This window comes from Myotis daubentonii, chromosome 20 (assembly GCF_963259705.1).
Source record: "Myotis daubentonii chromosome 20, mMyoDau2.1, whole genome shotgun sequence".
NCBI classification, from domain to species: domain Eukaryota; kingdom Metazoa; phylum Chordata; class Mammalia; order Chiroptera; family Vespertilionidae; genus Myotis; species Myotis daubentonii.
In genome coordinates, this window is record NC_081859.1 from 898,741 (window position 1) to 923,979 (window position 25,239).

A 25,239-nucleotide genomic window follows, 5' to 3' on the forward strand; every position below is an offset into this window, starting at 1 on the left:
TGTGTGGGGGGACTTGTGGCTGTCAGGTGTGACTCCCACCCCAGCTGGCTGGGGGCCGGGGATCCCCTTGCCCCCCTCCCCCCACGGGGGCCGCCTTGGGGAAGGAGCAGCTGCCCTATGAGGGTGGGAAATTCCAGGGCCTGACGTCCGGCCTGGCAGCAGCAGGTGACCCCTCCGGGCTGCGGGCTGGGAAGTCTCGGGAACCCCTGTCCCCGACCGGGGACTTCCGTGTGACGGGGCGTCTTCGCGGACGCCCCGGGGGAAGTGAACCTGGTGTGGTTAACACACGGACCACGGAAAGCATTTCACAGGAACATCTCCCGTCGGAAGAACAGGGGGGCGCACACTGAGGAGGCCCCGTGGGCCCCTCTCCCCATCGCCCTCCCTCGAAGGAGGACATGCCCGAGAGTTTGTGTCTCCTTCCCATTTGTTTACTTATTTGTGTTTTTTGTTTGTTTGTTTTGTTTTGATTGATTTCCGAGAGGAAGGGAGAGAGAGAGAAACATCACTGAGGAGAGAGAGTCATGGGCCGGCTGCCTCCTGCACGCCCCACCCTGGGGATCGAGCCCACAACCCGGGCCTGTGCCCTGACCGGGAATCGAACCCTGACCTCCTGGTTCCTAGGTCGACGCTCAACCACTGAGCCACGCCGGCCGGCCGGGCTGTCTGTGAGTTTTTATAGCCGCAGGGAGAGCGTTGGATTTTAGACTTTTATTTTTTAAAAATTTTGTACTTGATTCATTTGAGAGAGAAGGAGGGGAAGGAGAAGGAGAGAAACATGGATTTGTTGTTCCTCTCATGGATGCAAATCGAGTCACGGATTAGTGTTTCATGCGCCCTGACCAGGCATCGAACCGGCGGCCTTGGCCTATCCGGCCGAGGCTCTAACCAGCGGAGCCGCCGGCCAGGGCAGCCTCTGGACTGTTGGATGCGGACTGCCCCCTGGCCTCGTGGAGTGTCCGGGGAGGGCCGGGCCCCAGGGCCTCCTGGCAACTCTGGTCCACCTGGAAGATGCTCTTCCGCGCGCCCAGCCCGGGTGGGAAGCAGCTGCAGGCGAGGGAGCCAGGTGGCGCCGGGGGCGCTGAGCGGCCTCCAGCTGCCCCCCATCCAGGCCCCGTTAGTGACCCGGGGGAAGCCGGAGCCTCCGGGGCCTTCACCGCCTCCGCCCCAAGTCCAGCACCAGCAAGGAGGACAGAGCCCCCGCGCCTTCCGGTCCCCGCGCCCGGGTCGCGCCCGGGTTCGCAGAACCGGAGCCGCGGATCGCGCGGTGGGAGGGCCCGGCCGGCCAGTGAGGAGCGCGCGCCCGGGGTCCCCGGGGTCGCCGCGCGCTCTGCCCCCGGGGTCACGGGCCGGGCGCGCCCCGTTCCCGCCCGGCCTCCCGCCCAGGGTCCCTTCGTTCGTTCGGGGGAGTCGGCCCCGGGCGCCGTGCGCTCCGCCTGACCCCGACCCGCGGTCCCGCCCCCCGCCCGGCGCCCCGGCCGCGGCACCTGCGCGCGGAGCCGCCCAGCGCGGAGCTGGTCCGACTGGTTCTGAGCAGGAAGCGGCGCCCTCGCCCTGCCGGGCCGCCCGCACACCAGCCCCGCGCCTGCCGGGCGGTCCGGGTCCGAGCGGCCGTGCGTCCGGCGCGCGGAGGCCGGGGCGGGGACCGGGGCGGCGACCGGGGCGCCCACACCCGGGGGCGCTCCCGGCGGCGAATCAGCGCGCGGCGCGGGCGGCGGGGCGCCCAGGTGACCTCCCTGCGCGGCGGCGGGGGAGGGGCGCGCAGGTGAGGCGGCGGCCGAGTGAGCGCGTGGTCCCGGCGGCGGCGGCAGCATGTCCGGCAGGAAGGACTGGTCGGCGCTGTCCAGGTGAGCCCGGTGCGGGCCTGACCCCGAGGCCGGACTGGCCGCGCTGCTCCTTAGGGGTCAGAATTGGGGCCAAACTGGGGAGCCCTCGGGACAGGGTGGGGTTCCTGCTCTCCCACGGCCTCCTGTCCTCCCTTTGGGAGGGGCTCATGGGGGGGGGGGCGCCTGGGGAGGGCTGGTCCCTTGGGGAGCCCCCGGTCGCACATCCCAGCTCTGGGGCCTGGGAGGTGCCCGGTGTGCCCCAGCCTCGGTCCGGAGTGGAGTCCTCCTCACGCTGGGTTTGGGCGGATGGTATCCTCTCTCCTGGCAGGGGGAGGAGGGGGGGCGCATAGGATCCCCTGGGGCTGTTGAGGGTCCGAGTCTGAGAATGGCATTCTGGGTGCAGTCTGGGCTGGGCAGCCTCAGGGTAGACGCAGTCCCTCTCTGTGCTGGCTTTCTTTGGGAGTGGAGCCCTCAGAGGGTCAGAGAAGGGGGGGCTGGTCCCCGAGGCGGCACCCCTCCTGGAGACCCCTCTCGGAGCTGCCCTGCCCACCCCACAAGTGCCCCCATGAGCCCCTTCACCTCCTTACCCCCCAGGAAACTGAGGCCCAAGTAATTCAGGCCCAGGCCCCTCCTCCTGGGACCTGAGGCTCTAGCCAGGTAGGAGGTGGCAGCTGGACCCCTCCCAGGTGGGCACTGGAGTATTACAGGTGTGTCTCCCGGGCCTTCCCCACTAAGGTGCCCCGGGACCCCCTCCCCCTCCCTTTCCCCCTCCTCCGGGAGGTGGGGGTACAGAGCTTCTCGGGGTCTCAGGCTTGGCGTCCCCCAGCCACTCACTCCCGAGGGGTGGGGCGGGGAGCACAGTTACATGGTAGCCCGTGTGGAGGGACCCTGGGTCTGCAGGGGCAGCGAGGCCCCAAGAATGAGGGAGCCCAGAGTCTGGGAGGAGCCGGGCTGTCAGAGGTGGGACACACCCCAGGGGAGGTATGTGCTGCGGGTGGGGCCGCCCGTGGCCTTGGACTCTGCCTGTGGGTCGCTGGGCCTGGGCTGCATGTGGGTGTGTCCTGCTCTCCCAGTGGGCATACCTGTGCCTCTGTATGGGTGCTCACACATGTGTGCAGGCGTGTCTGTAGCCCGTGGAGTGGGCACACCTGTGCCTGCATGGTGCTCACACATGTGTGCAGGCGTGTCTGTGGCCTGTGGAGAGGGCGTGTCTGTGCCTGTAGGTGCGTGCTCACATGTGTGTGCAGGTGTGTCTGTGGCCTGTGGAGTGGGCGTGTCTGTGCCTGTAGGTGCGTGCTCACATGTGTGTGCAGGCATGTCTGTGGCCTGTGGAGTGGGCATGTCTGTGCCTGTAGGTGCGTGCTCACATGTGTGTGCAGGCCTGTCTGTGGTCTGTGGAGTGGGCGTGTCTGTGCCAGTAGGTGCGTGCTCACATGTGTGTGCAGGCGTGCCTGTGGCCTGTGCAGTGAGCAGGTGTCTGTGTGGGCGGCAGGTTCCCCCGTTGCTGAGCCTGGGACGGGGTCCGAGCCGGTTCCGTCTGGGTGTCGATGAAGACCGCAGCGTGGACCGAGCGTCGGGTTAAAAAGACCAACCAGACCCGCTTCCCGGGCGCCGGGACGGGCGTGGCTGTGAGCGCCTGCCCGGGGGGGTGTATGTGCGGTTGGCGCCGCGACTTCCCAGCTGGGCATGGGGTGGGGCCTGAGCTTGTCCCTGCTCAGAGGGAGCCCGTCCTGCTGGGCACACGGTGTCCAGGCAGCCCTGCGGAGGCACCCTGGACGGGGCCCTCTGCCCCCCACTCCCCCGCCCCCCGCCAGCCCGGCCCTGGGAGAGCCCGTGGGCAGCTGCCGCCAGCTGCCATCCTGACGCGGCTCCTGCCCGGCTCCTGGGAACAAGCCTGGGCGGGGGGCGCTGAGTCACTCAGCCATCGCTGGGAGCCGTGAGGAGGCTGTGAGGCCTGTGGCCCCGGCGGGGAGCTGGGGGAACTGGGGGAGCTGGGGGAGCTGAGGGCCGTTCTGCAGCCCCCCGGCACCGGGTGGAATTCAGACGCTCCGGTGCGGGGGCCGCGGTGAGCCGCTGGCGGGTGCCTGGCCAGCAGCTCGTCCTTTCCTCCCTGGCCGGCCCGTCGTGGGCGAGGCTGGGCTGGGCCGGGCTGCGGGGGGTGAAGGTGGATTTGAGAACTCCCGGCCCAGCAGCGTGTGGTTAATCATTTTCCCACCCGGCCCCCAGCAGCTCCCCCGCTCCTGGAGCCGCCCTTGGGCTCCCCAGACACCTGTCCCCAGACCACCAGGGCCAGGAGGGGCTCGGTGACCCCCAAGGGGGACCCTCATGGTGTGCAACCCTCGGAGGCTGAGGACTGGCCCAAGGTCACACGGCCAGTGCCTGCGTGTTCTCCCTCACACGGAGCCCTGGGGAGCCTTCACGCCTGCCCCTCCTTTAAAAAATGTTGTTATTGATGTCAGAGAGGAAGGGAGAGGGAGAGAGAGAGAGACATCCATGATGAGAGAGAATCATGGACCGGCTGCCTCCTGCACGCCCCCCACTGGGTTGTGTGCCCTGATCAGGAATCGAACCCTGACCTCCTGGGTCATAGGTCGACGCTCAACCACTGAGCCACGCCGGCCGGGCTCGCCTACCCCTCCTTTACCCAGAGCAGCCGGGGATCGCAGCTCTATGGGGCGGCAAAGGGGGGGTGCCTGTCCCCAAATGAAGGTGGGGCAAGGGAGGGTGTCGCAGGGAGGGGGTGGCCGTCCGCCGGTGAGCGTGGCTGGGCCGCCCGGATGGGGGAACCGCGGGCCCCTCCCTGGGCCTGGCCTGGAGCCCCAGAGGTCAGTGGGCTGGCCACGGGGTTTCCCCAAACCTGCTCTCCCGGCTGCTCCTGGGCGGGGAGCCCCACGCTCTCGGTGGCCCCCAGGCTCCCTCCTTCCTCTTCCCAGCTGTGGGCTCCAGGGAGGCGGTGTCTCCCGCTGAGGGAGGGCGGGGAGGGGCGGGGGAGGGCCGGCCCAGCATCGGTTTCTGGCGTCTGGCTTTGAGGTTCTGTCCTGGGATAGAGTCTCGGTTCCCTTTTTTTTTTTTAGTATTTTAATTGATTTCAGAGAGGGAGAGAGAGAGAAACAGCCATGCTGAGAGAGGATCACTGACCGGCTGCCTCCTGCACGCCCCACACTGGGGATGGAGCCCGCAACCCGGGCCTGTGCCCTGGCCGGGGATCGAACCCTGACCTCCTGGTTCACAGGTCGATGCTCAGCCACTGAGCCAGGCCGGCCGGACTTAGGTTCTATCTTTCCCGTCACTTTCCACGCACGGTGCGTATCTGCACTGACCGCATGTGGGTGCAGCGCCCGTAGCCACCTGTAGAGGGCGCCACCGAGAGGCCGAGGTCTCCCCCTGGCCCACTGGCTGCCGTCCAGGGTCTGGGTCCCCTGGGCCTCGCTGACCCCGCCCCCCACTTTCCTCCCCCCGCCCCCCCCCCCCCAGCCTGGCCCAGCAGTGGAGCCTGGAGGATGAGGAGGAGCAGCAGCGCGAGCGCCGGCGCCGCCACCGGAACCTCATCTCCACGTCTGAGGACGACGACAGGTCGGCCCGGTTCGGCCAGAACCAGAACGGAGGGCGGCCCGCCCCGGACAGGTGCGCGGTCAGCGTGGGGCCGGGTGGCGCATCCTTCGCGGGTCCACGTCTCAGGGCAGCCTGAGGCCGGCCCAGGGCCTGCGGCTCGGGGAGGTCAAGTGCCCCTCCGCCCCCAGCCCCTGCTGGACCCCGCCCCCAGCCCCTGCTGGACCCCGCCCCCTTCACGGCTCCGCCCCTTCACGGCTCCGCCCCCTTCACGGCTCCAGGCGCTACGATTCCTCGATTCGATCTGTGAGCCGGGCTTTGCTGGGTCCTGGATGGACATGACTCCCTCGGTGCTTACAGTCTCCCCCGGACAGGCCCCCGGAACCCATTCACAGGGAGACACACTGAGTCCAAGTGTCCACAGGGGATGGTGACCCACCTGGAGGGGAGGGGGCAGGGCCAGGACGTCTGTCCGCTCTGTCAGGCTCTGTGGCCGTACTGTCCCCACGAACCCAGCCTGTGCCCCCAAACCCGGACCCTCAAATCCCCTTCTAAGGGGAGGCTGGTCTGGCCACCTCGCTTTGAGGGCCAGGAAGAGAAGGGCCCAGGGTGAACCGAATGTCTCCCTTTTTTTTTAAAAAAAAAATATTTTTATTGATTTCAGAGAGGGAGAGAGAGAGAGAAATATCAATGATGAGAGGGAATCATGGATCGGCTGCCTCCTGCACGCCCACCCACTGGGGATCGGGCCTGCAACCCGGGCCTGTGCCCTGACCGGGAATCGAACCCTGACCTCCTGGTCCATAGGCTGACCCTCAACCCCTGAGCCACACCGGCCAGACAGGGTGCCTTGTAGAAATGACACCTCGGGCGCCCTAGGTGTGATCCTTACCTGAGTAATGGTGGGCTGTGGGGTGGCCAGGGGTCTCTCCCACCTCAGACACCACACCCTCTGACCCTCCCTCCCATCTTCTGGCCCAGGCTGCCCAGCGTGGAGGAAGCCCAGGTGCCCAGAGCACCGCCCGCATCCCCCCAAGATGAGGGCGAGGAGGTGCAGGCCATCCTCTGGACGCGGAGGGAGCGGCGGCAGCGGCGGCAGGGGGTGGAGGCCGAGGAGGGCGGGGACAGCCTGGGCCCTGGGCAGGCCGTCCGGCCGCCCCTCACACCCACGAAGGAGGCGGCCGCCCCGCCCCGCCGCAGACTGAGCCAGGAGAAGCAGGCACCCTGGGTCCGGGCGGAGGAGAGCGTGGCCGCCCGAGAGCCAGGGGGCCGGCCGAGGGGCGTCCCGGAGAAGCACCCTGGCTCCGAGAAGAAGCCCTCCGGCCGGGAGAAGAGGCCGAGCTCCGAGTTATCGCCCATCCCCGAGAGGAAGTCGGTGCTGGACTTGTGGGAGAAAAGACCGAGTCCGGCGAGAGCCGGCGTCTCCGAGAAGCAGCCCCTCTCAGCGAAGGCGGCAGGCTTGGAGAGGGGACGGGTGTCTGAGAAAGCGTCGATCTTTGAGAAGCCGCAGGCCTCAGGCGCAAAGCTGGTCCCAAAGAGGGCTGTGGCCCCGGAGCAGCCCCAGGCCGGGGAGAAGCCTCGGCCCGAGGAGCAGCCTCGGCCCAAGGAGAAGCCTCACCCCCAGGAGCAGCCTCAGCCCAAGGAGAAGCCTCAGTCCCAGGAGCAGCCTCGGCCCAAGGAGAAGCCTCACCCCCAGGAGCAGCCTCAGCCCAAGGAGAAGCCTCAGTCCCAGGAGCAGCCTCAGCCCAAGGAGAAGCCTCAGCCCCAGGATCAGGATCAGCCCAAGGAGAAGCCTCAGCCCGAGGAGCAGCCTCAGCCCAAGGAGAAGCCCGGGGCTCAGGAGCAGCCCCAGGCCCAGGAGCAGCCCGTGGCGGGGGGAAGCCAGAGAGCGAGGGCCCACTGCCGCCTGCCCTCGGCAGAGCCAGGGGGGTGCACCCCTCCGACCGTGGCCTCCCGCCTCCGGGCCATCACACTCCAGGTGGGCAGTGCCCCCGCCCCCAGTCCTACCAGGTGCCGGTGGCTCCCTTTGCCGTCTCCCGTCCCCCATCTTCAGGCTGGCTCGGGCCGTGTCCTCTCTCTCTCCCTGCTCCCCGTCACCATCAGAACAGGGGACACCACGGCAGGGGCATCAGCTGGGTCACAGGAGCGAATCCCCGCCCAGGCCCTGGCCTTCGGGGTCCCCCCGGGAGTCCCCCCAGCAGCTGTGCCCGGCGGCCGGGCTCCAGGGAACAGTGTCTCCCATCCCCACAGCAGAGGCAGGCCCAGGACCCCCTCCCCCATGGCCCCCCACTTCCTCCCGCGGCTTCTGGGCTGGGCTGGGCCACCTGGGGTCCCCGTGGCAGCCGGGTGACACGCCCCCTCCATCCAGGTGAAAATTCCCAGCAAGGAGGAGGAGGAAGAGGATGCCTTCTCGCCCACTGGGACCACCTTCAGCAGCTCCCTCCGCAGGTCCAGCCCCAGGACGATCTCCTTCCGGGTGAGCCACCCCCGGGCACGTCCGGCCTGTCCGTGCAGGCCCAGCCCAGGGCACCAGCCTCCGTCACAGTGCAGAGGTCGTGGGTCCGACACCAGGAGGGCAGAGCGGGCCTCTGGGTGCCCCTGGTGGGTGGAGTTACATGAGGGCGGGTTGGGGCGTTGGACGGTGGATATGGACACGCAGGAGCGGCCCCACCTGGTGGTGCCATCCGGAACTGCAGGAAGAAAGCTGGAGGCCCCCACAGGGCCCATGGGCAGGTGGGGGGCGGACAGGACAGCAGCAGGTGGTGGCAGGTGCCCCCCAAAACACCTACAGGGGCCCAAGGAGAGGCTTTCCCTCAGACTGGCAGGTGTGGGGGGGCAGGTGTCTCCTGGACAAGACGGGGGACCGTCATGGAGGTTTGGCTGGGAGCTGAGCAGTGGAAGGTGGGAGGTGCGAGGAGGAAGCGTCTGAGAGTGGGGCCCCTTCCTTGAGGGGGGCCGCGGCCTCCCCGGGACCCCCTGCCACCCACGCTCATCAGTGCCTTTCTCTCTCCTTCCAGATGAGCCCCCAGACGACCAACTCGGAAACCACCCTCACCCGCAGGTCAGGGGCCGGAGGGCCTGGCTGTCCTGTCGGGTCCTGGTCAGCCTGTTTGCTGAGCCGCAGGGCACATGGGGAGGGGCGGGGCGGGGGGGGGGTGCGCAGTCTCAGCCAGGGCCCCAGAGTGGCTGGGAGGCAGGGTTCACAGGAGAGACTGAGGCCAGGGAGATGCAGCCTGAGGGGCGGATCAGGGAGGGCTTCCCAGAGGAGGCGGGCGTGGGTGGGCTGCGAAGTCAGAGGAGGGTTTAGCTTGAAGTAGGGGCTGAGCTGCACGTTTCTTTTTATTTTGTGTGTGTGTGTGATATCTGTTTTTTTTTTTTTTTTTTTGAGTGTTTAGAGCAAGCATGTCAAACGCAAAGGCTAACGCGGGCCACATAAACCAGGTGTAAGTGTCCGTGGGCCACAAAAAACCAAAAGCTCCCGTTTTCATAGAAACGTGGGTTTGTTTCGATAGAGACGTGCTGAGTACAAAGGGCTGAAATAAGTGAGTCATCGCTAACATAAAGTAATAGAACATTTTAGTAAAAATTAGTATTTTTTTCTTGAACATTAACTTACCGGACACTGAGTAACTGCACGAACGAATGAGCGTCACGCAAATAAACCTATTTTTCTCGTTCTCCGAGAGCGAACTATTTCCTGTTGCGCACACCACACAAGGCAGTCCAAGACTAATGGTGTGGCCAACGGCTGCTAAAATACTCGCTGCTGGTATTCGTGGAGAGAAATGGTGCGCCTGCGCGTAAGGGAAATGAATGCAACACGATGACAGCCATCAGTCATTAGCGAACGTTGTAGTTCGTTATGAATAATGATGTATAACAGGAGATTGTAAAAATGAAGTTACGAAATTTTTATTAAAACGTTGCTTATGTACCGTCATATTGGCTGGGCCACAACAATATTTGTTGTGGGCTGCATGTGGCCCGGCAAGCCTTGAGTTTGACATGCTTGGTTTAGAGGGAGAGGAAGGGAGAGGGATAGAGAGATAGAAACATCAATGAGAGCAAAATATCCCCGATCGGCTGCCTCCTGCAGGCCCCCCACAGGGGGTCAATTCCACAACCCGGGCATGTGCCCGAACAGGAATCGAACCGGTGACCTCTTGGTTCCCGGGTTGATGTTCAACAGCTGAGCTGCCCCGGCCGGGTGTTTAATGAGCACCCCGTGCCCCCAAATGTCGGTGGGAACAGTGTGAGGACTACGTGTTGAAAACCCCCCGGAAATCAGATCTGAAAAGCAGGTGGCTGGAGCGGTAGGGACTTCAGGGGCTCACAGCTCACACACGGGACCCTCGCTGAGACCTGCCACCCTAGGCCCTCGGGGTCGGGGGGCCTGGGGTACGGAGATGGACATGAGGCAGGTGCCGCCCTCAAGTGACTCACATCAGGCAGTTAAACCCGGGAGCCTCGCCCAGCGGGAGGTGTCGGCCTGCGGGGGCCGGGGAATGCGCCGAGGGCAGCAGCTGAAGATTTCCAGACAGGAAGTGGGGGGGGTGCCTCTTAACTGGGGGGCGGGGGGAGCCTGTGGGAAGGCTGAGTGTGAGGAGCCTACCACGTCTGGTTCGGGGTACACAAGCAGGTGAAGAGGGGGGTTTCGGGGCACTGGTCCGGTGGGGGGGACAGGGACCAGGCCCGCAGTTTGGTCTCGGTCCTGGGGCCTGAGGGTTGCAGTGGAAGGACAGGGTGGGATTTGTGTGCGGGGAGAATGTGGGGTCAGGGGTCAGCTGGGGGGGGCATGTGGAGGGGACCGCAGGGGTGGGGCAGATGGCGAGGAGGGTCCGGGACGGACGTGTTTGGGCAGAAGTGACAGGACCGGGCGGGGGGTGCAGAGGGGACGGGGGACCATTGGACGGAGGGGTGCACACCTGGTCTCGGGGGGCAGGGCCTCACTGGCCGGTCTCATCCCGTCCTTCTGCCCGGCAGTGCCAGCGTGAGGCTCCCGGTCAAGTTAGGCGAGAAGCTGGAGAGATACCACACGGCCATCAAGGTGGGTGGGGCGGGGAGGGGTGGGGGACCCCGCGGGTGAGGGTGAGGGTGTGGGGTGCCCCTGGCCTCCCGCCGCCTCCTGGGTCAGCCTGTGCTTTCTCTCCCCAGAGGTCAGTGTCCGTCAAGACCCCCGGCTCCTCCCGCACCGAGGTCTTCGTGGCACCCGTGGGCGTGGCCAGCAGGCGTCACCTCTTCGAGAAGGAGCTGGCGGGCCAGGGCCCCAGCCGACCAGAGCCCGCCTCCAGCCGCAAGGTGAGGGGCGCGGGCCCGGAGGCCTGAGGTCCCCACACCCACGGCCTTGGGCCAGGCACTGGTCCAAACGCCGTGTTTCCAAATGTCCATTTAAACAAATGTTTCTATTGATGTCAGAGACGAAGGGAGAGGGAGAGAGAGAGAGAAGCATCCATGATGAGAGAGGATCAGGGATCGGCCGCCTCCTGCACGCCCCACACTGGGGATCGAGCCCACAACCCGGGCCTGGGCCCCGACCGGGAATCGAACCCTGACCTCCTGGCTCCTAGGTCGACGCTCACCACTGAGCCACGGGCCGGGCTGCATGTGTCCATTTTGGCCGAAGCTGCCGTTGACCTGAGTCACCCTTTGGGTCCTGAGCCCAGGTCCCCGCGGCTCCCGGTGGGTGGGGGTGGGGGTGGGGCAGGGGCCCTCAGGTCTACGGGGCGCTGCAGGGGACGTGGGGGGCTCTGTCCTGTGCCCCCCGCCCTGACGGAGCCCCTCTTTCAGGAGAATCTGACACTCTCGGGGGTGGTGACCTCGAGGCTCAACCTGTGGATCAGCAGGACCCAGGAGTCGGGGGAGCAGGACCCCCAGGTACCGGGCCCTGCCTGGCCCCTGACCATGGGCCCTTGGGTGGTGGAAAGAGGGGGGTCAGGGGGGCCCCGGGCATGAAGGGGGTTTCCTAGGAGTGGACGGTGGGGCTGGGGAGGGCTGGGCAGAGGCCTGTGGGTCGGGGGGCAGCAGAGAGAAGGGGCGGGGCTGGAAGAGGGAAGGGCTGAGGCCCCCAGCCCCCCGCAGGCCCCTTAGTCCCTGGTCCCCTCCCCGATGCCCCCAACCAGGAGGCGAAGAAAGAGGCGGCAGCCACCAAGCGGACCCAGTGGGCAAAGAGAGCGGGCTCCACCCTGGATGCCGAGGTGAGGGCAACGGAGGGGGGCGCCCCACACCTGCCCCATGTCTGTCCCATGTCCGCCCCACGCCCGCCCCGTGTCCGCCCCGTGCCCGCACACACGAACTGGCCTGCAGTCGCCCAGTCTGAGTACCCAGAATGCCCTGGTCCTGCTGTCAGGCTGGGGTGCCCCAACCTCGAGCCCTGGTCCAGGCACAGCTGGCTGCACCCCCTTAGCCCTGCGAGCTGCGCCCCTTCAGCCCCACAGACTAGGGGGCTGGGCTGGGGGGGTGGGGGAGGTGGGTGTGGGTGCGGGGATGGGGGGAGGGGGGGAGGGGCTTGGGCAGAGGGCTGCCTTCCTGTGCAGACCCCCCCTCACCCCCCGCCCAGCCCAGGACCCTCCCCTCGTCTGTGGGGCTGGTCTGACAGCTCTCTGTCCCGCAGGTGTGAGGCCGCCAGGCAGCTGCAAGTCCCGCCTCCCTCACGCCAGGCCCTGCCTCCCCAGCCGCGCCCTCCCCTCCCCCGTCGCCCACCCTTTTCTGCCTCTGGACCTGGGCCCGGCAGGTGGCATGTCCGGGGGCTCCGGCAGCTCCTTCCCGGGCAGCCCCGGGGCGGGTGTGCCCAGGCTCCGTCTCGTCCCCCTGCGGGCACAGCAGCGCCCGGGCCCAAGTCAGCCTGGCACCGCGGGCTCTCGCCGGTGCCCTGGTCTGGGTCCCGTCCACGCGGCGTGTCCGTCTCCAGCTCCTGCCAGGGCCACCTGTCCCGTCCGCCCCGGCAGGGGTCTCCCCACCTCCCCTGGGCACCCCCTCTTGGCTGAGTCCCAGCTGCTGGCCTTCCTCGCTCTCCTGCCGCCTCGCCCGCCCTCACCCCTGCAGAGCTCAGGCCTCTCTGTGCCCCCCCCGCCCCCTTGTTCTCAGGAAAGATTGATAAACTCGTTCACTCTCAGGGTCAGTGACTGAGCGCCTTCCAGCCATCGAACCGCCCTGGGGGCTCTGCTTTCTTACGGCGGCGTCTGCATGGGGTGCGTGTGTGTGTGTGGGGGGGTGCGTGTGTGTGCGGAGGGTGTGTGTGTATGTGGTGTGTGTGTGCGGGAGGAGGGTGTGTGTGGATTATATTGGCTGGGGGGGTCCATCATCGTTTTCCTAGCACCCCCTCTTTTCCTCACACGAAGGTGGGTTACATCCTGTTGTCCTACGTCTCGTGATTCCGGGGGGCGGAACGGCCCGCCCCCTCAAACACACTCTCCCAACTTCCAATCCCCCAGCATTGCGGCCCCTGGAAGCTTGGAGAGGTACCGAGCCATCTGGGAACCTCGGCCAAACCAACCTACTAGTTTATTCAATAAACATATTTTTAAAAAAGATCTGGAGGCCGAGGGGTCAGGGCTCGGGGCACCGGGAGGAGGAGCCTGGTCCGGACGAGGGCCCTGCTTCGGAGTTGGGACGGGGCCTGCAGGAGTCCGAGGCCCAGGGGAGAGCCGGCTCGGCTGCCGGGAGACGTTTCCTCCACCCGCTCATTCTGGTGGCGCATGGGACCCTCCCCCCCCCCTGCCCCCCGGGCACCGTGCTTGGGCTGCGACAGACGCCACCAGCAGACGGCAGAGGCCCTGGGTCTCAGCGTCCAGCAGGTTCAGCAGATCACAGCTTCATTTTATTTATTATTTTAAAATAGGTGTTTACTGATTCCAGGGAGGAAGGGAGAGGGAGAGACATCCATGATGAGAGCGTGTCATGGACCGGCTGCCTCCTGCACGCCCCACCCACCCTGGGGATCGAGCCCACAACCTGGGCCTGTGTCCTGACTGTGAATCGAACCCTGACCTCTTGAGCTACACGGCTGGCAGCTTCATTTTAAACCCCTGGAGCAGTGATGGCGAACCTTCTGAGCTCGGCGTGTCAGCGTTTTGAAAAACCCTAACTTCACTCTGGTGCCGTGTGACATACAGAAATTTTTTGATCTTTGCAACCGTAGTAAAACAAGATTTATATTCTTGATATTTTATATATTTAAATGCCATTTAACAAAGAAAAATCAACCAAAAAAATGAGTTCGCGTGTCACCTCTGACACGTGTGTCATAGGTGCGCCATCACTGCTCTAGAGCGCTGGTTCTCAACCTTCTGGCCCTTTCAATACAGTTCCTCACGTGGTGACCCAACCATACAATTATTTTCGTGACGACTTCATTGCTGTCATGTTGCTACTGTGATGAATCGTCATGGAAATATCTGATGTGCAGGATGGTCTTAGGCGACCCCTGTGAAAGGGTCGTTCTACCGCCAAAGGGGTCGCGACCCACAGGTTGAGAACCACTGCCCTAAAGGGTGAGCAGCGGTCCCCACGCAGCCAGCCGCCTGTCCCGGAGCCATCACCCGCTCCTGCAAGTCCGTTCTCCCCGTCTGACCTCCTGTGGGTCCCTGCCCGGGGGCTTGGGGCCATGGAGACCCGCTTTGCAGACATGTCCGCACGGGGCCGCAGCCCGTGTCTCGCGTGGGCCGCTCGGCCTTGAGGAGCAGCCAGCCAGTGGCCTCGAGGTCGCCGTGGCCCTGGGGCACTCAGGAGTGTGGTGGGGGTGGCCTCCTGCCCCAGCCCTGCCCCCACCGGCCCCCGGCCCCGGCCCGGCCTCTGGCACCAGCTCTATCAGGTTGTCAGGAGGGACAGCTGGCTTCTGTCCCCTGCAGCTCTGTCCTGGTTTTAAATAGCGTATCTGCAGCTGGACCATCACATGGGCTTATATGGTGCTGAGCACACGGCCGTCAGCCTGTCCCAGCACCTGCCAGCAGAGCCCCCAGCACCCCCGGCCCCCCTCCCTGCACATTCCTCGCCCTGAGGCTTGGCTCTGGAGGCCCAGCCCCCCCACACCCCCGCTGCTTAAAGCCCTGCCCGCCCTGCCCTCGCCCAGTCCCTGCCTGGCTGAGTAGGCACCTCATTCAGCTCCTGTGCAGAGGTAAGACGGCGGGGGGGGGGGGGGGGAGGTGCTGAGGTGGGGGAAGTGTGGAGGGCACGGGCCCACGTCCTGGCTGCTCCGTCCAGCTCTGCCTGCGTCTGCTCTGGGGACCGTAGGAGTGGACGGAGCTCCGTGTTCCCTCCACGAGGGGCCAGGCTCCGGAGAGCCCGGCTGGGAGGTCATTTCACGGGGTGTGAGCCCAGCTCGTGGTTAGAGGGTCACCCCCGAGTCTCGCTCCCCTCGTCCCCCCAACGCGCCCACAGAGAAATATCCCCTTGATTTTTCAGCTCCTCCTGCTCCGGCCGGCGGAGAAAATATTTGGGGGAAGGGCTGCCTGGAGGGTCAGGAATTTCAACCACATTCCAGGCCCAGGGAGTCCCTCCTCTGACGCATCCTCTGGGGAGAAGGGGCATTTGCAGGGATCAAGTTGCCCCCTGCCCCTCCCTTCCACCCCCAGCTCCCCCACCCATGCCCTGTCCCCTGGCTCCCCTGGGGGCTGACAGCTGCAGGGAGGGATGTCCCAGCTGCTGGGGACAAGGGCTACATTCCTCAGAAGCTCAGCCGTTCTGCGGGATTAGAACTGGAAGCTCACCCGTTTCACAGACGGGTCGACGGAGGCCCAGAGAGGTTAAGGGGCTGCACTAAGGTCACACAGCAAAAACCCGGTTTTCAAAACCCGCATTTGGACCTCACGGCCAGTGGACCCTGATCTCTGGGCTGTGGGGGCAGGTGGGGCAGGTGGGGAGATGGGGCAGGTGGGAGGAGAAGCTGTTTCGGGACATTATCACACCTGCTGGGGGCGGGGGGGGGGCAGGGTTTTGATTGCCTCCCAAGCTGGAGCCCCCAGCTCAGCCTGCCCCAACCTCTTCTTCAGTCTGGCCTGGGGGCAACGGGCCTGGTCTGAGAGCCCTCCCCCACCTTCCGGGGGCTGGCATGCTATTTTGGGGAGCCGGGTGGGGCTCCCAGGAGCGGGGAGGGCTCCCTCCTCCTCTGCACCCTAGGGCCAGTGGCTCAGAGCAGGTGGGAGGTGGGGCAGGAGAGGAGAGAGGAGCTGAGATCCCGTGCTCCAGGCTGGCCGTGCACAACCCCCTCTCTGAGGGGACCAACTCCGCCCAGCAGCCTCCCCCGCTCTAAGCCACCGGTCCGGCTGCTCCCCTGGGTCCGGGCAGTGCTGTGGGCCACAGGCTCCTCCCCGGACCTGGGGACTCCTCTCCGACAGTCAGTCATCCCGCGGACAAGCATTTGTGAGAAACGAGGCCGCTGCAGGGTGGCTTTGCAGGGTCCCCGGTGGTAACACCTGGGCAGCAATGCTGCAAGTCACCCTTAGGATGTGGACACTGTGACGGCCGCCAGGCGGGTCCCCGGACCGAGGAGGGGGCTGAGCTGAGGAAGCCGGGTCCTCTTGGCCCACACTGACATCTTTCTCTTTCGGAGGGAGGGAGAGGCCATGTCTGACGCAGAAGAGGTGGAGGAGTACGAGGGGTGAGTGCCAGAGCCTGTCCCCTCGCCCTGTCCCTGTCCCACCTACCCTCTCCCACCTGTCCCTGTGCTGCCCCTTCCACCTATCCCTGGAGCCGCCCTGGGAGCAGGAGGATGGGCGTGTGTGAGTGTGAGAGTGTGTGTGCGTGCACACATGCCTGACCGTGTCCCTCCACCCTGCAGGGAGCAGGAAGGTAAGCGCACGCCTGCACCCTCATTCGGGCGGATGGAGGCCGCCTGGTTTGAAACTGACCCGCCTCTTGTCCCCTTTCTTGCGGCCGTGACCTTGTCCGAGCAGAGGAAGCCGTGGAAGGTATGGTGCTTGGGCTGATGGAGGGGGGCAGGGGGAACCCCAGGAGCCGAGATTTCCTTGGCAGCCTGTCCTTGTCCCTGTCCCTGTCCCCCCCTCTCAGCTGAGCAAAGCCCTTCCCACAGCCCTGGCCCCTACCCAGGGTCGGCCCTGACCTTGGCCGCCCTGACCTTGGCCGCCCTCTGCCCGGCGCACAGGCGGGAGGGACTTTTGCAGGTTGTGGGCCATCCACTCGGCTTCAGCAGGGTCGTGGCCTGATGAGTGGCTGCGCTATTGAAGGAAACACCGGGGTCCGAGCTTGCAGCTCCTGGTTCCTGGTCCCCCACACCCACCCCTAGGGTCCGGGGCTGCAGAAGCAGGCGGGGCCTGGCGCTCACCGTGCCCGTCGCCTGCCTGTCGCTTCAGAGCAGGAAGAGGTCGCGGAAGAGGAGGCAGCGGAGGAGGCGGCAGCGGAGGAGAAGGCTGAGGGCGAGGCGGAGGGCGAGGCGGAGGCCGAGACCAACGCGGACGCAGACGGTGGGGCTCTGGGGAGGGCGCAGGGTGGGGGCAGAGCCCGCAGCCACTCCTGTGGCCGGAAAGACCCACCAGACATGCTGTCCAGCCCTTGTGGCTGCGCCTCCATCTGGGCTGGGGCTCAGCGGTCAGTTGTCCACTGAGGAGCCGGGACCACGAGTGCATTCTGTGTCGGGCGGAGGCCAGGCCCAGGGCACATGTCTTTCTGTGTGCATGTGTGTGCGCATGTGCACACATGTATGTGAAAGTGTGTGGGGTGTGTATGTGGCTGTGCACATGTGCTCAGATGTATGTGCATATGTGTGTGGTTGTGTGCATGTGTGAGTGCATGTGTGTACGTGCGGAGGCTGTGTACATGTGTGTGGCTGTGCACATATAGCTGTGTGTGCATATATGTGTGCATGTGTGAGTATGCATGACTGTGTGTGTGCACATGTGTGTGAACAGACAGCTCTGTGACCCCGGAACTCAGCAGGCGCACTGGGTCATGTCCTGTCTGTGGGGGGCTCTCGGCAGGGGCCCCTGAGCTTAGAACCGGGACTTGGTTGACGTTTCTCCTTCTGTTTAGACGACAGACAAGAGGAGGGAGTGAAAGAGGCTGAAGGTGAGGGCGGTTGGGCATAGGCGAGAGGTTTGGGGTGGTGGGGGGACGCTGCCCGTTGAGGGAGGCGGATCCCAGGGAGGGGGGAGGGGGGGGGAGGGGGGAGGGGGCAGGGCCCACGGGGACTGGACGGACTTGGTGCCGATGCGGGTTTGGGCTGCTGGGCTCCACCCTCTGCCCCTCAATCCAGAGACACTGCCTGGGGAGGGGGCGGGGGGTGGACGGGGGAGACCAGTATCCTGTCCCCACGGTGCGCAGGGCTCCCCGCTGTCACGGCCACACACGAGGTGCTGGAGCTCAGGCTAATCACTCACAGGGTGCGGGGTCCGTGGGCGAAACCCCAAGACCTTGCCGTCCACGTGGTGGTCACTGCTGTGGTTGCAGCCATGCCCCTGGGGGAGGGGCAGCCAGCGGTGACTCAGAATCCCGCCCCCAGGGGGGCTCCAGAGGGCATGTGGGGTCTGCAGCCCACCGGGCCTTCATTCTCCCCAATGCTCCTGGGACTGGGAGTCCCGGGTGGAGGGGACGGGGAAACGGAGGCCCTGGGTCCCCACCCCCTCGGGACAGAGCTGGGCCCAGATCTGGGGCCCCCTGACCCCTGGCTGTGCCCGTCTCTCTGCAGATGGCCCCGTCGGGGAGTCCAAACCCAAGCCCAGGTGAGCAGGACGTGCCTGTGGGAGGCCCTGGGAGCAGAGGGCCAGCGGGGGGTGGGGGGCGCGGTGGGCATGGCCCGGGGGTGGCAGGCACGCTCACAGGGGACACCTCCCGGCTCAGGGGGACAGACTGACCGGCCCGGCTCCGACTCCCCAGCTCCGTCCTGCGTCCAGCACATTCCCTCCCCGGCCACCTGCGTGTCCACAGCCCCACGCAGACCTGTGGGTGACGGGGAGAATGAGGACTAGACCCTCAGGCCTTTTTGGTTAGTCCTCACCCAAGGACCTTTCCCCACTGATTTTCAGAGAGAGAGGGAGAGTGAGAGAGAGAGAAACATGGATGTGAGAGAGACACATCGATGGGTTGCCTCCTGCACGCACCCCGACCAGGGCCGGGGAACCTGCAACCAAGGTATGTGCCCTTGACCGGAATCGAACCCGGACCCTTCAGTCCACAGGTCGACGCTCTATCCACTGAGCCAACCTGGCCAGGGCCCCCGGGGCCTTTTCATCACAGCGTGTGTGTGTGTGTGTGTGTGTGTGTGTGTGTGTGTGTGTGTGTGTGACACAGGGGCCAAACCGCAGGCCTCCTGAGCTCCTGGGCGAGTCTGTGGGGTCCCCCACAGTGACCTGGAGTCAGGTAAGCCCGTCGCCTCTTCTCCACTTCCTGGAGCCTGGCTCTGAGCCGGTCACTGCCTCTCAGAGCTACAGGGCTCCCACCTGGGATTCGCCGGACAGTGGGGATGGAGAGAAATGACCTGTGAGAGCCGTGGGTGCTCCGGGTGCCAAGCCCGCTGTGACCCAGAGGTGGCCACGCTCTGCAGGGGCCGGGGCTGGCCTGCCCCAGGACCCAGCCCCTCCCATGGGGGCGCTTGGCGCTCACAGATCCTCCTCCCCGACAGGCCCTTCATGCCCAACCTGGTGCCGCCCAAGATCCCTGATGGAGAGAGGGTGGACTTCGACGTGAGTGGGGCAGCGGGGAGGGTAGGCCTGAGTTGGGGTGGTGGGCGTGGCCCTCAGGAGAGAGGGAGACCCCCTGACTCCTGTGGGCTGAGAGAAGATGGCACGGGTTGGGGTCCAGCTGGGCCAGGCTGGCATTGCCCTGGGCGCGGGCCCAAGCCCCAGGCCCTGCCAGTGGCCTCGGTGTGCCCGCCCGCCCACCCTGGAGCCCTGTCTGGCAGGACATCCACCGGAAGCGCATCGAGAAGGACCTGAACGAGCTGCAGACGCTGATCGAGGCTCACTTCGAGAACAGGAAGAAGGAGGAGGAGGAGCTCGTCTCGCTCAAAGACAGGATCGTAGGTGCCCGCCTCCCACCCGGGCTCCCGAGGCCCCTCCCTGTGTGCACCCCTCCCACTAGGCCTCACCTCCTCCAGGCAGTCCTCCGGGAAGCCCCTCACCTGCTGGGAGAGGACTCTTCCTTAGGAAACCCGCACCCTGGCTTCCTGGGGCCCCGTCTTGCCCCCCAGCAGCCTGGACAGTCACTCCTTGGGGGCTGGAGCCAAGAGCAGCCAGGGGCCCGGCTTTGGGGGGACTGGTCAGTGCATGTTGTCCAGGGGAGGGAAGGTGTGGTGACCCAGGGATCCCCTGCCATTACATTGCTGTGGAGTGGGGGTATTTGAAATTTTTTATTAATTTTTTATTATTGATTTCTGAGAGGAAAGGAGAGGAAGAGAGAGAGAGAGAGAAGCATCCATGATGAGAGAATCACGGATCGGCTGCCTCCTGCATGCCCCACACTGGGGATGGAGCCCGCAACCCGGGCATGTGCCCCCGACCGGGAATTGAACCCTTCCTCCTGGTTCCTAGGCCGAGGCTCAACCACTGAGCCACACGGGCCGGCTGGTTGTTTTTTCTAGGCACCGACCAGCTGCTGTGGCTGGGAGCGGGGGCCTGGCCGCCCATCCGAGCACAGAGCCTGGCCAGGGCGGGGAGGGGTCTCACTCAGGGGAGACAGAGCCCTACCTGTCCTGTTTCAGATCATCCAGGCCGGTCCGCGCTGGGTGCCCCTCGGCGGGGTCACCTGCACGTGGGGGGCGGGCCCGGCCGCATGGAGGCAGGACTGGGCTGAGCGCTGCCCACCTGGCCAGGTGTCCCTGGGCCGGTCGGACCCAGGCTCAGGGCGACGTCCCGGGGGTTCCTGTGCTGCCTCCCCTCCCCCTCCTCCCCACGCGCATGCGCACACGGGGCGGGCTGGGCCTCTCTCCCCAGGAGAAGCGCAGGGCGGAGCGGGCGGAGCAGCAGCGCATCCGGAGCGAGCGGGAGAAGGAGCGGCAGAACCGCCTGGCGGTGAGCGACCCGGCCCGGGAGGCACCCCGCCCCGCCCCCCCGCCCCCCACCAGCGATGGGGCCTCCGCGCAGGAGTCGGTCTCATTCATTCATTCACTCACTCACCCACCCACCCACCCACCCAAGCTCTCCCACCCGCCGCGGGCCAGGTCCAGCCCCGCCCCTAACGGCTGCCCCCCCACCCCCTGCACCAGGAGGAGCGAGCCCGGCGGGAGGAGGAGGAGAACCGCAGGCGCGCGGAGGACGAGGCCCGTAAGAAGAAGGCGCTTTCCAACATGATGCACTTCGGGGGCTACATCCAGAAGGTGGGCGGGGCATCCAGGAGGTGGGCGGGGCATCCAGGGCATCCGGGAGGTGGGCGGGGCATCCAGGGCATCCGGGAGGTGGGCGGGGCATCCGGGAGGCAGGCGGGGCATCCAGGAGGTGGGCGGGGCAGCACTAAGTTGGGCGGGTCATCCAGAGGGTGGGCGGGGCATCCAGGAGGTGGGCGGGGCAGCACGGCCAGAGTGGGCGGGGCAATGTGCCCAAAAGGTGGGCAGGACAGCACATCCAGAAGATGGGCGTGGCAGCACGGCGGTGGGCGGGGCAGCGGTGGTCCTGGGGGCTGAGGGATCTGAGGGACCAGGGGTCCAGGGGGAACTTCCCAGCTGCTGTGGATGAGACTGCAGCCTCCAGCCCTCCAGCCCCCTCAGGTGGTGGCTTCCCTGGGAGGGGCCTGCTGGGATCGGAGCTGTGGACCAGACTGGGATAGCTGGCTGCCCCTCTCTGTCCCCCTCATCCCCTCCCAGGAGCCTTCTCTCCTCCCCCACCCCCCCCACCCCAGACCACGCGGGCTGGACACAGCGGGCAGAGCCCTGTGCCCAGACTCAGAGCTCCAGTTGCAGGCTCTGGTTGGAGACAGCTGTGTGGGGCCTCAGTTCCCTCGTCTGTAAAATGGGCTTAACGTGGTCTGCCCGCTGCTTGGAGGTCAAGGGGGTCCACGCTGGGGAGGTAGCTTATTCCTGGAAGCTCGCCCTCGATGCCTGACCTCCATGCCCCATGCCCGTCCTCATGGGAGGAGGGCAATGGCCAACAGGACTGTCTCGGTCCCCAGCTCAGAACCAGGCCAGCCTCCCCGCTCGGCCCTGCAGTGACCACCCGGCCAAACAGCCCCGCCCCCCTCCCCCCTCCCGCCCGCCCCCGCCTCTGTCCTGGTGAGCGAGGTCGCCCCCAGGGGCCGCGTCTGAGTCACCTTCTCCTTGTCCCCGTCTCTCTCTCTGCCTGGTCCTCCGTCCGTCCTCCGCCTCCTGCCTGCCCTCTCTCTGTCTCTGTCCCATCTTCTCCGCCTTTCTCTCTGGGTCTGTCTGTCATGGTTCCCTGGTTTAGCAGGCGCAGGTGGGTACCAAACCTCCTCTTAGTTTTGGGGGCTCCCTGGAGGGAGGGTCATGGCGATGGGACTGGGTGGGCGGCCAAGGAAGACGGGCCTCAGTTTCCCCGGGGGATCAGCGATGGGCCGGGTGTTGTGGGAAGAGGATGAACAAGTGGTCCCCCCCTGGGTTTGGGGTTGGGGTTGGGGGAGGAGGGCTGGGGAAAAGGAGGGAGGGGGTGCTCTCTAGCGAACGCCCCGTCCCCTGCTTGCCACCCGCTCCAGACGGAGCGGAAAAGCGGGAAGAGGCAGACGGAGCGGGAAAAGAAGAAGAAGATTCTGGCCGAGAGGAGGAAGGTGCTGGCCATCGACCACCTGAATGAAGATCAGCTCAGGTGGGCGGGGCCCGGGGCGGGTGCTGGGGCCGTGCGCATGCGCACCGCGAGGGCGCCGGCAAGGGCGCGTGCTCGCCGCTGCCACCAGGGGTCGCTGCCGCCCCACACATTCTCCCCGGGCGCGTTGGGTGGGACTGGCGGCAGCAGGTGCAGGGACTCCTCGCCGGGCTTTGTGGGCGGAACAGCGGCTCACCTGTCGGGGCGCACCTTGCCCTCTGCGCTCAGGGGGTGGGGAGGGGGTCGAACTAGATGCTCCACAAGGAGAGAGGGCTTCTCCCTTCCCCCCGTGTCCTCAGGACCTGGTCTTGGCAGCCGCAGACCTGAGCACTGGGTACCTGCTCTCTGGGCCCGGGCTGAGCCCGGTGGGCTGGTGGGCAGGTGGGCAGGTGGGCAGGCGAGCAGGTGGGCGGGTGGACGGGTGGGCAGGTGGGCAGGTGGGCAGGTGGGCAGGTGAGCAGGTAGGCGGGTGGACGGGTGGGCAGGTGAGCAGGTGGGCGGGTGGGCAGGTGAGCAGATGGGCAGGTGGGCGGTGGGCGGGTGGGCAGGTGGGCAGGTGGGAAGCCAGTCTGAGACCCTGGGGACGGGGTCAGGATGAGGTGAAGGCAGATGAGGGGCCCGTCCTTGTTGTCCTCAGCCCCCCAACCCCCACTCTGGCCCCCACCCCCTCCTCTGCAGGGAGAAGGCCAAGGAACTGTGGCAATGCATCTACAACCTGGAGGCTGAGAAGTTCGACCTGCAGGAGAAGTTCAAGCAGCAGAAATACGAAGTGAGCCCCTGCCCGCCGCGCCCCTCCCCAGGCCGGCCCCCCTGGTTGGAGCGGGTCCACCCTGCTGCTGGGCTGGGACCCCTTCTCCCCTCCCCCTCCCCCCCCCCGCCTCTCCCCCCACACCCCAGCCACCTGGGACGTGAGCCACGTGAGCTCCCACGTGACTCGGCCTTTCCCACGCCTCCTACAGATCAACGTGCTCCGAAACAGAATCAATGACAACCAGAAAGTGTGAGTCTCTGGGTGGGGCCTCCCCTGGCCCCGCCTCCTCCCTCTGGTCTTCGGCCTGGTGGCCTCCTCCAGCGCCCAGGCCTCCTCCTCTGGCCTCCAGGGCCTCCCTGTCCCCTCCCCCTTGGCCACTGCCCACCCAGGCTGCCCCTCCCACCCTCAGCACCCACCCTGGGGAGGCCTCCTGCCCGGCCTGTGTCCCCTCCGACTGGGCCCTGCTTCTCCCTCAGGTCCAAGACCCGGGGGAAGGCCAAGGTCACGGGGCGCTGGAAGTGAGGCCCAGACCCGCTCCTGGCCGTGTCCTGCCCGCCCTGCAGGCCCCCAGCTCCTGGGCCCTCCTGGCACGGGGCCGGGTCGGGAGCAGGTTCTGTCTGGACACCGGGAGGGCCCAGCTGGCCACCGCCACACACGGCTGCAACCCAGATGCCCACACCACGCCAGGAATAAAGCCACCGCCCGCCCACTGGCATTGCTGTCTCTTTCTTTCATTTTTTTATTTTATTCGTGTGTTTTTTTGTGAGTCCTCACCTGAGGATTTTTTCCCATTGATGTTGTAGAGAGAATGGAAGAGAGAGAAACATCGATGTGAGAGAGACACATCGATTGGTTGCCTCTATCACGTGCTCTCGAATCCACAGGCAGACGCTCTGTCCACTGAACCAAACCGGCTAGGCCTTAGGGCGTCTGTCACTTTCCCTGTCTCACCTGCCGGCTGTGGGGGGGGGGGGGGCACGACCGAGGCCTCTAGAGGAAAAGGGGTCCAGAGAGTGAGGAGGAGAGAGTCAAGTCCCCGCCCGTGGCTGCCCCGTCGGTGCCAGGGCAGGACCGAGGTGGCAGCATCCACTCCCAGGCGGGCCCCACCCCTGACTCCATAGCCGGTTTCTGGAGAGGGTGGGGCAGGTCCCTCCCTGGGCGGGGGGTGGGGTGTCCTGTCCCAGGGTGGGTGGGGGTTGGCTGGAGGACAGGGCAGCCCACGGAGTCCGTGTCCCTGCTGTTCCCTAACCCAGAACGCCCCTCCTCCCCTCCCTGGAATCCTACCTCTCCCGCCCCGAGGGCTGCTCGAGTCCTGGATCTCCCAAGAAGTCTTTGGGGGGCCCCCTGAGTGTCCATGGCTTCCGCGGGCAACACATCCAGAAACCAGGTCTGGGTGCCCCGCCCGCCTGCCCTCCCTCCTGTCCCCGTCCACTAGCTCGTCCCGGGTTCCGGCCCCCAGCCCAGCAGCTGTGGGGGTGCAAACTGCAGGCCACTGAGAGGACTGTCTCCACACGGGGGCGGGCACCCCTGGGCACCCTGCCCGTGGCCCTGCGCTCAGGCCCTGGCCATACCAGCCACACCTTCCCCACACCCTAATCCCAAAGCAGCTTCCCCGGTAAATCAGGCCCGGGCAGTGCAAAGCTGAAGGCGGGGGGTGGGGGGGGTGGGGGGGGGGTGGGAAGCTCTATGACTGCTTTTCAGGAACCTGGATGGAGGGCGGTGGGAGGTGGTGCGGTCCCCAGGGCGGCTCCGGGATGAGATTGTGCTGACGCCGTTCTGACTGATGGGGATCAGAGAGACCTGCTGAGTACAAGCGGCCTCACCCCTGTCCCGTCCCCACCCAGCCCTCCCCTGCCAACTTCCCAGAGGAGCCGGCCGCGGGGACGCACGAGGCAGGAGGTCACTTGGTTGCTGCTGGGGGTAAAGGACAAGAGGAGTTCTTCCCCCCTGAACTTGACACAGGGACCCCTCCGGCCCCATATCTGCCACCAAGTAGCCCTACTGTGTGCCCTTGCCCTACTGTGCGCCCGGCGCTGCGCCGAGTACCTTACACACATCCTCTAACCACAGCAGAGTCAGGGCCTTGCAGATACAACCCATTTCACACAGAAGTAAACCAAAGCTAAGAGAGGGGAGGTGACCTCTGAGGTCATAGTGTAGGGTCCTGATTGTTCTGATTACGTGTTTGTTGTTGTTTAATTTGCTTGATACACTTTCTACCAAGTTAAATGGGTATCTGATAGAAACAAGGAAAAGCACATCTTATAAGACATTGAGCCCTCGCTGGTTTGGCTCAGTGGATAGAGCCTTGGCCTCCAGAGTCCCGGGTTCGATTCCCCATCAGGGCACATGCCCCCAGGTTGTGGGCTCGATCCCCCAGTAGGGGGCGTGCAGGAGGCAGTCCATCCATGATCATCTC

The 25,239-nt window shown here is 65.9% G+C and overlaps 2 protein-coding genes across 6 annotated transcripts; both read left to right on the top strand.

Moving 5' to 3' along the window:
• Window positions 1–1,576: 1,576 nt before the first annotated feature.
• On the top strand, window positions 1,577–12,456 carry LAD1 (ladinin 1). Its single transcript, XM_059677751.1, has 10 exons — window positions 1,577–1,847; window positions 5,301–5,450; window positions 6,357–7,353; window positions 7,744–7,851; window positions 8,393–8,436; window positions 10,359–10,422; window positions 10,530–10,673; window positions 11,163–11,249; window positions 11,495–11,569; window positions 11,986–12,456. Exons 1-10 carry the CDS (start codon window positions 1,813–1,815, stop codon window positions 11,989–11,991), a joined length of 1,710 nt encoding a protein of 569 aa, XP_059533734.1. The 5' UTR covers window positions 1,577–1,812; the 3' UTR covers window positions 11,992–12,456.
• A 2,014-nt stretch (window positions 12,457–14,470) lies between these two features.
• Window positions 14,471–23,535, top strand: TNNT2 (troponin T2, cardiac type). 5 transcript variants are annotated; one of them, XM_059677256.1, is made up of 13 exons: window positions 14,471–14,487; window positions 15,922–15,985; window positions 16,687–16,785; window positions 17,357–17,393; window positions 18,013–18,046; window positions 18,946–19,006; window positions 19,225–19,341; window positions 20,255–20,332; window positions 20,527–20,637; window positions 21,963–22,072; window positions 22,748–22,838; window positions 23,029–23,069; window positions 23,297–23,535. In XM_059677256.1, exons 6-13 carry the CDS (start codon window positions 18,953–18,955, stop codon window positions 23,340–23,342), a joined length of 648 nt encoding a protein of 215 aa, XP_059533239.1. In that variant the 5' UTR covers window positions 14,471–14,487; window positions 15,922–15,985; window positions 16,687–16,785; window positions 17,357–17,393; window positions 18,013–18,046; window positions 18,946–18,952; the 3' UTR covers window positions 23,343–23,535. The 5 variants fall into 5 exon arrangements, with proteins under 5 accessions (XP_059533239.1, XP_059533236.1, XP_059533235.1 ...); XM_059677253.1 differs by lacking the exon at window positions 14,471–14,487 and adding an exon at window positions 16,150–16,279 and having other exon boundaries at window positions 15,324–15,969; window positions 16,682–16,792; window positions 17,358–17,393; XM_059677252.1 differs by lacking the exon at window positions 14,471–14,487 and adding an exon at window positions 16,150–16,279 and having other exon boundaries at window positions 15,324–15,969; window positions 16,682–16,785.
• Window positions 23,536–25,239: the final 1,704 nt, after the last annotated feature.